Genomic DNA, 12589 nt, shown 5'->3' with positions numbered 1-12589 from the left:
CCCTGGTCAAGAATGTCTACCACTGAGAGTTTCTAGGGATCTTCTGGAGGCAGATCTCCTGCTGCAGAACTAAAGCCTCTCCCCTTTGAGGACCTGCATGTGCTCCTCTCTCTCTCTCTCTCTCTCTCTCTCTCTCTCTCTCTCTCTCTCTCTCTCTCTCTCTCTCTCTCTCTCTCATAATGATGAATTGCCTTTGGTGATCTCACAGGGCCATAACCACTCCCACACTGACAAACTCCTATGCTCATTCCTCAGCCGTCTGTGTCCCTCCCTGTCCTCGGCTTCCCGAACCCTAAAATTATTGTGACCATGGCAACAAAAGAGAAACACCCCAGAGGTATATATAACCATAGTGGCCAGCAGCCTGGGAGACGGTTCCACAGACTACTGCAAAGATGAAGACTCTGCTGGTTGCCTTGCTGGTGGCGATCTTATGCGCCGGAAAAGGTAAGGCACACTTCTCACCTTTGCTTAGGGCAAAGAGCTGCAGAAAAGGATGGGAGACTTGGAAACTCATAGAATCGCAGGATTGTAGGGCTGGGAGGGATGCGAAGCGCCCTCCGGTCCAACTCCCTGCAACCCGGGGGAGAGCATAAGGTGTAAGCACCAGAGCATTATAGCCACAGAGCAGGAGACTCTTGATCTCAGGGCTGTGGGTTCGAGCCCCACATTGGGTGGAAGCATTGCAGGGGACGATCCCAGATGATAATCCTCAAGTTTCCTTCCAACTCTACGATTCTGTGATCTACAATCTAAAAGGGGGAACCTAATAAATACTGCTCAGACCAATGACTCGTGTTTAATACTGAATGCCCCATAAAAAAAACAAACCACACCTAAGTTTCTAACACCATGGGAAGTTTTTTTTACTGAAGATTTACAAGGATATGAATGTATAAGAGATCCATTTGATCTATCATCCTGTTGCTGTTAGTTCCCAGCCAGATGTTTTCAGGAAAGAGGGCATGAAGGCAACAGCTGTTGTCCCCCTCAGCCACCGGCATTCTGAGGTATACTGCACTAACTCTGGAGGTTCCATTTGGCCAGTGGAATTCTAGGCATTAATTAGGCACTGGTGTGAAGAAGTGTTGTCTCCTCTTTTTTGTCCCGTCTGTCTGTCTGACGGCGTGGGATTTAGAGGGCAAGTCAGATGAGGGAAGGTGGAAGGGACTGTGTGAATGAAGGCTTGTGTGAGTAGCCTTTCAGAAACGTCTAAAAGGCGATGGGAGAAGAAGTGACCACATTCCACTCAAACAAAGGATATGCAATGGACTATTGGATTAAATAACAGAAAAGTAGCTTTAGGTTGTCCCTAGCCCAGCTGAATGTTGGAAGATTCTTATCCCTGCAGAAAAGTTTCCTAAGAAAGGTTGGCTCACCCAGACAAGCTTCAGGTATGCACTTATGCAGGGTGTACCTGTGGCAGGAACAAGTATCTGCCTAATGTGCCGTCATGCTTTTCCCTGCTCCTGTGCATAGAACATATTACGTGATCTGACATTAGTGTATGGAAAGTTATGTATATGAACAATCTGCCTAGGCGTTCCAGCCACCCTGCATTTTTTTTTTTTTGCAGCAGAAAGATGGTAGGGATGGGCAATTCACATAGCTCTATGTCTGTGGATGTTGAATGGTACACATTTTGCGCAGTGTAATGAAACGTTGTGCAGGAGAATGAAATTTCTCAGGACACGCAGAGCCTTCATGCTGGGAGCATGACATGTTTGAGGTCCCACCCTCCAAATTACAATCCAGTAGGATTGTAAGACTACAGCTGGGAAGGAGGGGGGGGGACAAGGGGACTAGATTGAAACCAAACAAAGGGAGAGATTTGGGTTGGAAAACCGCCCCTCTGGGCTTCATGTTTCCTGTGCGCCAGGGGATGGATGCCTCTTCCAACACCGCAGGAGACAGGCAGACAGACAGAGATAATCAGATAATGATGAGGGAATGGCATTTTCTGCATTCCTCTTTGGTTGCAAGAGGAACCTGGCTCTCACCCGGTGTTTGGCTGTCTGGCACTCGCTTCCCCATGGAATGCGAGGGCAGGCAAAGGCACTGGGTGCATGGACCCCCTGATCCTGTCAGCACAGGTTATCCTGCTAATTGGCTTTTTAAAATTGGAGTAAACCACAGGCACGTGTTAGAGATGATGAGATAAGAAACTGCGAAAACAACCCAGCTACAAGGATTTAAAAGGTTTGGCTTGAGAGGGGATTTCATTCGGGGAAAGACAATGAGGGGAAGGGAGCACACGGTTTGCTCATATTAAAGTTTTTCTCTACATTTATGATACGGCAACCCTCCCAGGAATGCAAGTAAAAACCCCCACTTCTGTACAAGTGACGATGGAAGAAATTGGAATATAAACATTTAACAAAACTGGAACTGCGTGTGAGAGAGAAAGGAACTGAGAGGGGGGGGACATTAAGCTTTGAAAATATGGAGCAAAGTCTTCCCTAACATCCATTATCCGCAAATGAATGTTTTTTTTTTGAGATAAGGATAATTGGCCATAAATCAGCGGCAGGGAGGAAAGGAGTCTACCAGCTGCAGGAATAGAAGCTTTTGGATTAATTATCTGCAGTCTGGATTCAGACTGTTCTTCCTAGGTTAGAAAAATGGTGAAGATGGCTTGTTTACTGGAAGCCAAATCATGGGATGAAGCGATGCAGTGACTCTGGAAACTGTGAGATAACCGCTTCTCCCGAGGCATGATGGGAAGCATCAACAGTTGTAGGAATGAAGGATATAACACCATATATCGATAGGAAAATATTGTGGGGGTGGGAACTATCACATGAAGGAAAGACTAAGGATTACAGTTAGAGTTCCTCACTTGAAACTTTAAAAATTACCTAATATACCAACACAAAGGAAATCACAAGATTGTAGCTGTTATATAAGTGATTATTATATCTGAATGGAATGTAATGGAACTTATTAAGATTTTGGAAGGCAGAAAAAATGTAGAAGAACAAAGCCATCAAATCTAGCACATGGAGAGGCCAGTTTGACTAAACTACCTATATAATTTGACATTTGAATAATGGGCATTAATAATTGTATTAACTGGATAAAATTGGTATTGTTATAATGAGGCTGTTATTGGAACGATATTGGAAAATCAATAAAAACATATTTAGAAAAAGAAAAAGACCCCCCCTCCATTTTGCCAACATCTTGGGGGCACAGAGCTGTGAAACAAGCCGTTGCCCATATTTGGCTTTGTGATGTCCATCGGATTGCTTACAAGATGTCACCAGGAAGCCTATTCAGAACGAAGGCAAAGTTTCCTGCCCTCACTCGGACTTGGCTTCCTCGGTCCATCGGAACTTCTCACAGAATCCTTCAGCTGCAGGACAGTGTGAGATAAAGTCTAGGTGGCAGATTGCCCCATACATTTTAATAAAAGCCAGAAAGAACTACAAACCGAGAGCTGTAATCCTGTGGGAATTGAGGTGGGCAGAACCTCGCTCCGTGAACATGGCAACACTTGGGAATAAATATGCAATGAAGTGTGCTTTGAAGGAGTGGCCTGGCCTGTTTGCCTCCTACTTTTCTGCAGTTGTTTGCTGGGTGGGGCTGATGACAGACATAGTCCAAAACATCTGGAAGGCACCAGGCTGGAAAAGCCTGCTTTGCTCTATTATTATAATTAAGAGTTTGGATTTGATATCCCTCTTTATCAGTCCCCGAAGGAGTCTCAAAGCGGCTAACATTCTCCTTTCCTTCCCACCCACAACAAACACTCTGTGAGGTGAGTGAGGCTGAGAGACTTCAGAGAAGTGTGACTAGCCCAAGGTCACCCAGCAGCTGCATGTGGAGGAGCAGAGACGCGAACCCGGTTCCCCAGATTACAAGTCTACCGCTCTTAACCACTACACCACAATAATTGTTATTGCTATTATAATAATACATAATAATCCTATATAATAATATGCAAGTGTCTACTGCGCATGTGCCCCACGGACACAGGGATTGGACGCAGAGACAATATATTGGTCGCGCGCCCAGGACACTCTCATGCGGCGCAGGAGGCTGTGCTAATGGGCTGCTCCCAGCGGCGGCCTCCATGGACGCCTAGAGGATCCCCTCCCGCCGCCGCGGCTTCGGCCCCACAACAGCCATGGGCGCCCCCGGAGCCACCTTCGTCACCAGCCTCCGTTGTTCTGACGAAGGAAGGAGGCGGAGGCGGCGACGGTAACAGCAGCAGAGGGAGCAGCCCGGCCCGAGCGTGCCTCACCTTCCCTGGCCTCTGCCCGTCCTGAGCTCCTCGCCCTCAGGGGGCCAGCCTCCATGGGCGTCTAGAGGCTGCGGAGCAGCGACGGAGGAGCCCGTGAGAGGAGCGGCGAGGCCACGGCCTTCCCTCCCTCTCTGCACTCGGCCGCGGGGCACGACAGGAGAGCGAGTTTGTTTACTTGCGTTCCCAGTGCACCCCGCGGCTGAGCGCAGAGAGAGAGGGAAGGCCGTGGCCCCGCCGCTCCTCTCACATATCTTCTAGCACCCGTTTTCTAAACGGGCTGAATGACACTAGTAATATTATAATAATCCTATTATAATAATGATTGGGAGCTTTCAGAAGCCAAATATTTCCATTTGCAAGTCAATTCAACACTGGCCGTTTTGTATTTCACCAGAATCTTGGCTAGGTTGCAAATTAATGGATCACTTTACCCAGCCAGATGGGTGGGGTATAAATAAAAAAAACTATTAAAATTATTACTGTCATTTTTCCTGTCTAAGGAAACACCCCCCAACCCTTTGTCACGGTCTGGGTTACAGGCAGTCGGAGTCCTGGCTTGGTAGTCTGGACAGGGGTAGAGGTTGGGAAGCAGGAATCAGCAGTCCAGGGTCAGCAGTCCAGGGGTCAGGAAACCAAGAGTGCAAGTGTCAGGATACCAGGAGGTATACCAGAAGCCAAAGCACAGCAAGGTGGGTAGTGTGTTGCTGTGAAGAGCCAGAGTGAAATACTGGTCTTATATACCCTTCCCGGCCCTTGCCACCAGGTGCTACGAGTCTTCTGTCAAGCCTCACCTGTGCGGCCGTGCCTTGCCCTTCCAGGCCAAACTCAGGAAGGCCCCAGTCCTGCAAGGCCCTACCAGTCACAGGGCCCCATTCCTGCACGCACTCCTAACACCCTTTTTTGTCTTCTAGTCTTGGTCTTTTGATAGGAGATGTGTTGTGAGCAGGTCCCAGCAACAGAGGCATAGCTGCCAAGTTCTCCCTTTTTTAAGGGAAATTCCCTTATGCTGAATAGGCTTCCTCGCGAGAAAAGGGAAAACTTGGCAGCTATGAACAGAGGTGTTGCCAGTGAAACTGCCCTGCCTTGAGGGCACCTCAGTAGGTTGGCTGTTTGCCAAATTGTTTGGGATCTTACCACCAAGAGGTTGCAACGCCCTTGCCGTGATTTGCGCTTAATGAAGGCTTTGGAGATGTGCAGAGCAGAATGTAAACAAGGTCCTTATCTATGCATCTAGATTTCCATAGCGCATTGCATAGAACCCTACAATATGCACCTCTGAGGCCGCTGGCTGGAGGAATCCCAGAATTGTAGAGTTGGAAGGGGTACCAATGGGTCATCTAGTCCAACCCCCTGCAATGCAGGAATCCCAGCAAAAGAATCCCCGACAGGTGACCACCCAACCTCTGTTGAAAAAGGAAGGAAAGTCCACCACCTTCTAGCTCTTTCTTTGAGTTCACACTCTTTAGTTAAAACATCCTTGCTTTAGAGTGGCTGGGGAAACCCAGCCAGATGGGTGGGGTATAAATTATAAAATAATAATAATAATAATAATAATAATAATAATAATAATAATAATAATAAGGAAAGCAATTGACCTGCTTTCTCATTGATGCTTTTTAGTGTGTTGTGGTTTTCAAGGCCTGCTCAGAGGTAAACTCTGGTCTTTATTATGGTTACCAGATTTTTTCAATGAATCTGGGGACATCTTTTTTTTCCTTTCAAATCTGAGTAGCAACAGGGAGTGAGTAGTGGGGATGGTGAGGCAAAAGACCCTGGGCCCAAGCACACATGCATATTGTATAAAGGTGCAAAGCCTTTCTTTCGCACCCTGTGAAACATGAATGCGCAGAGGTGTTTTTTTTTAAAAAAATGGGCAACGCCTGCCCGCACCCGCCCGTGACTCCCAAGCCTTCCCAGATCTCCTTCCCCCATCCCCCTTTGTTTTGACAGATCGGGGGAGGCTCAGGAGTCACGGGCGGGGGCGGGCAGGCGTTGCCCAGGAGGGGCCAGCCTGGTAGTGCAGTTGGCTCTGGCTGGCTTCAGGAGCTGCTTGCTGCTTGCTTCCGTGGCGCAGGAAAAATGGCAGGTGCCACAGCAGTGGGCAGTGAGCAGCTCCTGAAGCCAGCCAGAGCCAACTGCACTACCAGGCTGGCTCCGGGCTGCTGAGGCTGCCGCCTGCCACATTTCCCCGGGACAGATGTGCAAATCTGGGGACATTCCGGGGATGCAATTTGTCCGGGGACAGATTTGCAAATCCGGGGGCTGTTCCCGAGAACCGGGGACGTCTGGTAACCCTAGTGTTAATAGCCTCATGCAGAACCTCCTTGGAAGGAAATCTGCATTGTGCTACTTATTTCAAAATGTGTTAAGCCAGTCCTGCCCTGTTTTGGGGCGCCCCTTGTGTTAGAAGTAAAAATCCCGCTCCTTAAAATACAAGCTGAACAAGGTTGGTGAAGCAGCATGCAATACGTTCTTGCAAGAGCGGGTGTCCAGAGTAGGCACACCCAAAATTGACAAAGCATAAGCTTAAATTTCCTTATCCTTGAAGTGCAGGTTCCCTCCCTTGTTTCCCCATTGGCTGGGTACTTGCAAGGTTTACAGCCTATCACAACCGCCTAATTTCCCAACTAAAATCCCCGCCCTTGTTGACATCTCAAATTCCTCTGATTACGACCACCCCTCCCTCCTGTTTACCTTTCTCCTTATTTGGTCCGTGGTTCTATGTTTTTACGCATTGACTCAAGCGACAAAGCCACATCTTGACCACTAACTGGTAGAAACAAGCTCTATACCTGCCAAAGCATACAAATAAAGCGTATTCCAGCTGCAAGCTGCCCTATTTGCGAGCATTCTAACCACAAGCTGGTCTAAAAATAAGCATAAGCAAATCTGCGCTGTCTGCGGTTATCTAGCAGTTGCAGCACCATGGGGTTTTTTGGGGTGAAAAAGCAACATTATCATTCCTCACACTTGCCCATTTTGCTGAGTGGGGTCCCCGGACTGCGCCCAAAGTTCCTGCCCTGACAGCATGAATAGATCTGCCATAGTTTCATTTCAATTTGCATGTATAGTATGCATTGGGTATTTTGATTTCTTGTTTTTGATGTTTTATATTTTTGAGTTTATGGGTTCTTTTTGGTATGGATCTGACTATTTTATTAGTTAACTAAATATTTGGATCGAAGGGCAGGGTGCTGATTCTAACCACGACACTGTTGTTACTGTATTGTGATTTGTAAGATGTGAGAGGCGCTTCGTTTTGAGCAGAAAGGCAGGGTGGACATCCTGGGTTGTATTCAAATCATATTTTACTCAGAGTAGACCCAATGAAATTAATGACCATGGCTAACTTGCGTTCATTCTTTTCAGTGCAGACCCTTGAACCATAAAGTGACCATTGTACTGGCTTCTTACTGCCCAAGGAAGAAGCTTGATAGTCTATCTGATCCACAGAGGCTTAAAACCTTGAAAAAAAACACCTGGGCATAGCTGTCAAGTTCTCCCTTTTTTAAAGGGAAATTCCCTTTGACTATGCTGGCTGGGACTGATGGGACTTGAGGCTAAACAGTATCTGGAAAAGCAAAGTGTTAAAAGGATGTCATATAGAAGAGGGTGAACGGTTGTTTTCTGCTGCTCCAGAGAAGCGGACACGGAGCAATGCATTCAAGCTACAAGAAAGAAGCTTCCACCTAAACATTAGGAAGAACTTCCTGACAGTAAGAGCTGTTCGGCAGTGGAATTTGCTGCCAAGGAGTGTGGTGGAGTCTCCTTCTTTGGAGGTCTTTAAGCAGAGGCTTGACAGGCATATGTCAAGAATGCTTTGATGGTGTTTCCTGCTTGGCAGGGGGTTGGACTGGATGGCCCTTGTGGTCTCTTCCAACTCTATGATTCTATGATTCCTCACTCCCTGCTCTAAGGCGTGTTGCTTCGCCCCCAAGGTGCTCACAGGCTTGAAGGTCACAGCCACACAGAGACAAACAATGATTTATGTTCACCTGGGAAAGAGATGCCTTTGCTTGACTTTTGTCCCTCTGTTTTCTTTCCGCACAGCCCACTCCTTTTTTTGCTACAGGTGCGAAAATGAGCCTTCCAACTGGAACTGTTTAAAGGCAGTTAAGTGCTCAGAACAGGATCAGTTCTGTACCACGATCACTTCCACTTCAGGAACGGGTAGGTTTCAAACCTTTGTTATGTTCTCTCTGAAGCTACAGTTGCTGAGAGGGAGGCGAAGCCCTATCCCTCAAGGTCAAGGGGACTGGCTAGTATGACAGATCCCTCTTCTTCCTAGGCTGGAAGAAAAAAAGGCGAAAGCAGGTTACTGCCTGGGATAGAGTGACTTTTGCAGCTATTGTTAAAGCTGCAAAGAGCATGGGACTGAGGGAGGGGGGAATTTTTGGAACAACAATGGGATATCAGCTCTGCTCAAGGCATGATGGAGAGCGACAACAAGCGAGAAAAGACAGCCATGACATTTTACAAAGACAGGAAGAAATAATACGGACAGAATAAATGTCACACACAGAAAGTACAATGATATAGTATGAGAGCTTCACTTATAAGTTATTTAATGTGTTATCCCAAATAGGAGTTATATATATTGCAGCTGTTGTATAAGTGAAATCGTTAAGATTTTGGAACGCAGAAACAAAGTAAATCATCAAACCATCAATTCTAGCATGCGGGGAGCCACCTAAATTGTATAATTTGGCATTTGTATGATTTGTATTAGGAATTGTATTATAATCTGGCAATGTTATAATGAGGCTATTATTGGATTATTGTAATTGGAAAACTAATAAAAATTATTATCAAAAGAAAGAAAGCTAGCCCTCACCTATGGCCCATCTCAAGCTCCGAAGCCAGCTATTGGCTGAGCTGCTGTGAGGTCACAGAATGCCCCAGAAGATTCTAATGGAGGAGCAGGAGGAGCCAGTTGTGGAATGTGAACAGCAGGAAAAACGTCACAGAAAGATAAATGGACAGTGTGTGCCATACCTCACCATGGCTTGGACCTAGCAGCTCAGCCATGAAATACAGTCATACCTTGGAAGTCGACCGGAATCCGTTCCGGAAGTCCGTTTGACTTCCAAAATGTTCAGAAACCAAAGCACGGTTTCTGATTGGCTGCAGGAAACTCCTGCAGCCAATTGGAAGCTGCAGAAGCCCCGTCAGACGTTCGGTTTCCAAAAATAGTTTGCAAACCAGAACAGTCAATTCCAGGTTTGCAGTGTTCGGGATTCAAAACTAAGCTGTTCAAAAACCAAGGTACGACTGTACACAAAAAATATATTATAGTGCCCCATAGCAGTTAACAGAGTGCATTTCTTTCAGCACTATTCTCAGTGCCTGAGAAATTAGGGTCATTGGCTACCGGGGAGAGGGTGGCATATCCAGAGTTCAGCTCCCTTTCCCAGAAATGAAATGCTGGTTAGGGGAGAAGGCGATTGGGGTGCAGGGAAAGAAAGAGTAGATAGAATCATACAATTGTAGATTTGGAAGGGACCCCCCAAGGGCCACCTAGTCTGAACCTCAGCAATGCAGGAATGACAACTGAAGCATCAATGGCAAAACAACAACAACAACAAAAGCTTTGCAAGGAATCTAGATTAAGAGGAAGTGTGTTCTGCAATGAGAGCAGGCATGGGGAAACAGTGGCCTTCCAGGAATGACCCAGTCAGCATAGTGAATCAGGGACGATCGGAATTGATAATGGCAGCATCTTGAAACAGAAGATGCGTGTCTTACTGATGGTCCAGACAGGGCTGGATTTCCCATTCTGGGTCAAAATAACCAGCCAAACCTTTGCCCGCTTGAGGCTGCTGGTCTCTTTTGCTGGTCTGCTGGGTGGCACTTTGGTCTAAACCACTGAGCCTCTTGGGCTTGCTGATTGGAAGGTCGGCGGTTCGAATCCCCGCAACGGGGTGAGCTCCCGTCGCTCTGTCCCAGCTCTTGCCAACCTAGCAGTTCAAAAGCACATGAGCGCAAGTAGATAAATAGGTACCGCTGCGGTGGGAAGGTAAACAACGTTTCATGTGCGCTCTGGTTTCAGTCACGGTGTCCCATTGCACCAGAAGCGGTTTAGTCCTGCTGGCCACATGACCCGGAAAGCTGTCTGTGGACAAAAGCCGGCTCCCTTGGCCTGAGAGCGAGATGAGCCCCTGCAACCCCATAGTCGCCTTTGACTGGACTTAACAGTCCAGGGGTCCTTTACCTTTTACCTACGCGTGTATAACCATCCCATTTCATTCCTTTCCTCCAGGCAAGAACGCTGTGTACCAGCTTAGCAAGAGATGCACCCCGACCTGTACAGAGAACTTCATGGACACAGGCCTGACGAGCGTTTCAACCAAGTGTTGCAATAGCTCCTTCTGCAACATCAGCGGGGCCACCAGCGTCAAAACCAGCGGGCTGCTGATGGCCGTGGGAGTCCTGGCCAGTTTTTTCTACATCTTCCAATCCATCTTGTGAGGAGGCGCTGAGGAGCAAAGGTCACAGTTCTCCTATCAAAAACTGTCAAATGTCACTCCCCTTTCACTTGTTCGATATCAAGATCCCCGCCGTGGGCGGCAAACACTCCCCCTGCCCCGAAGCATCGCGGAACGGCTTGCTCACCTGGATCATTGCCCTGAAAGCTAAAATTCCTGGCTTCTTGCTTGGTATTGCAGAGCAGGGAGCTCCTCCCTCCACCTGCCCAGAAACCTCTCGCTCCTCTTTGGTGTTGCAGTGCATCATCTTCTCCCCAGTCCCCCGACAAAGCAGCTGATCAGTCTTCTCCTCCAGCCACCCCATATCATTTGCCCCCCCCCCCCAAGCCTCAGGTCATTCCCAGACAACACATTTTCTGACTGGTTTGCACAGAGTTTGGTTTGCACAACCTTTGCCATTCCCAGACAACCGACATGCAAAATCAGTTTGCACAAAGTTTCCGAGGAAGTTAAATAATACCAGCTGTTTGCCAAGCATTTGTGGCAGAGGGGGAGATCAGATGACATTGCATCAAGCAAATGCCATCTCATGCGTTCCTTTATCATTCCCCATTGCTTTCCTTATTTCAGGGAGTCCTGGGGGGGAGCAGATTGGTTGCACAAACCGATTTTTATTTTTCTACCTGAGTTTTATTTTATGTTAGAAGAGCAAAAGTCTGGGACAGCCCCAGGTCTTAGTGAGCTCAGAGCAGGCCTGTAGCACAGGCTCAAGCTGGTTCCACGATCACCTTTCCTAATTTGTAAAGCTGGAGCACATGTTAATAAAGTTTTGCCATTTAAGATCTGCGGCCTCAGTCGTCATTGATATTCTGTTTTAGTAGCCATGACAATATTATAAACTGAAGAATAGAATAATAGAATTGGGTTACTGGGTTATTGCTTTTGGTTTGATTTTATACGTTGTGGTCTTGCTGTCAACCACCCTGAGACCTCTGGGTATAGGGCGGTGTATAAGTTGAATAAATAATCTATATATATAAAAATGTAAACTGGCCATGTGGGTGTGTCTCCACTTTTCTCCGAAACCGCTTGACCGATTGCGTTCAAATTTTGACACAAGGTCCCAAGTGAATATGCGAGTGACCATATAGAGTTCGCGTAGACAGATGCCACACTTGGGCCATGTAAAACCCCCAGAACCCCGTGTTTCAGAACTCACAACTCAGACGAAAGTGAATGCTAGGAAATAGTAGCCAGAAGCTCCGTCTCCAAGGCCAAGCCGAGATCGTGACGTCACCAACCGACATGCTATAACCACCACAAAGGCCATTCCTCCACAAAGGCCGCTGGCGGGATCCTGCCCCTAGCCCCCCACATACAACCGTCACAGACAGACCATGCCACGCTGACACCGCCAACACCGTGCCGAAAAGCGGACCACGCCCTGCCGTTTCCCCCCCAACACCAAAAACCTGGCATACAGGCCAGGATACGCTGGGGGACTCACAGGGATGAGCCGGGGGGACTGCGGAGGGGGGGTGGGGCCGCTCACAGGGATGTGCCAGGGAATGGGGAGAGGAGGGGATGTGCTAGCTCATGGGTCGGGACAGGATGGGGACACTCACTGGGATGAACTGGGGGATGGGGGAGTAAGGGGCAAAATATCTCAATATCTCAAACAAAATGAAGGGGGACTCTGAAGGTGAAGGAAGTCTGAAGGGGGGCTCTGAGGGTCCATTTAACAGACTGAGCCACAGCAACGCGTGGCCAGGCCAGCTAGTAAATAATAAAAATAATTGCAGAGTTGGGAGGCATCCCCAAAGGTCATCTAGTCCAACCCCCTCCAATGCAGGAATCACAGCTAAAGAATCCCTGGCAGATGGCGATCCAACCTCTGTTGAAAAACCTCCAGTGAAGG

The 12589-nt window shown here is 47.7% G+C and overlaps 1 protein-coding gene across 1 annotated transcript; it reads left to right on the top strand.

Moving 5' to 3' along the window:
- Positions 1-277: 277 nt before the first annotated feature.
- On the top strand, positions 278-11514 carry LOC118090312 (lymphocyte antigen 6E). The gene is made up of 3 exons (XM_035125916.3): positions 278-447; positions 8297-8416; positions 10506-11514. The coding sequence occupies exons 1-3, from the start codon at positions 396-398 to the stop codon at positions 10712-10714; spliced, it is 381 nt and encodes a 126-aa protein (XP_034981807.2). The 5' UTR covers positions 278-395; the 3' UTR covers positions 10715-11514.
- Positions 11515-12589: the final 1075 nt, after the last annotated feature.

Source organism: Zootoca vivipara, chromosome 8 (assembly GCF_965207765.1).
Source record: "Zootoca vivipara chromosome 8, rZooViv2.hap1.1, whole genome shotgun sequence".
NCBI lineage: Eukaryota > Metazoa > Chordata > Lepidosauria > Squamata > Lacertidae > Zootoca > Zootoca vivipara.
This window is presented reverse-complemented; position numbering and strand designations above follow the sequence as displayed.

What these genes read in the sequence shown, in the direction of transcription:
- LOC118090312 (XM_035125916.3), top strand. Translation starts at nt 396, where the DNA reads ATGAAGACTCTGCTGGTTGCCTTGCTGGTGGCGATCTTATGCGCCGGA. An exon ending in GATCTTATGCGCCGGAAAAG is followed by an intron (nt 448 to 8,296) that starts GTAAGGCACACT and finishes CTTTCCGCACAG; the next exon opens with CCCACTCCTTTTTTTGCTAC. An exon ending in CACTTCCACTTCAGGAACGG is followed by an intron (nt 8,417 to 10,505) that starts GTAGGTTTCAAA and finishes CCTTTCCTCCAG; the next exon opens with GCAAGAACGCTGTGTACCAG.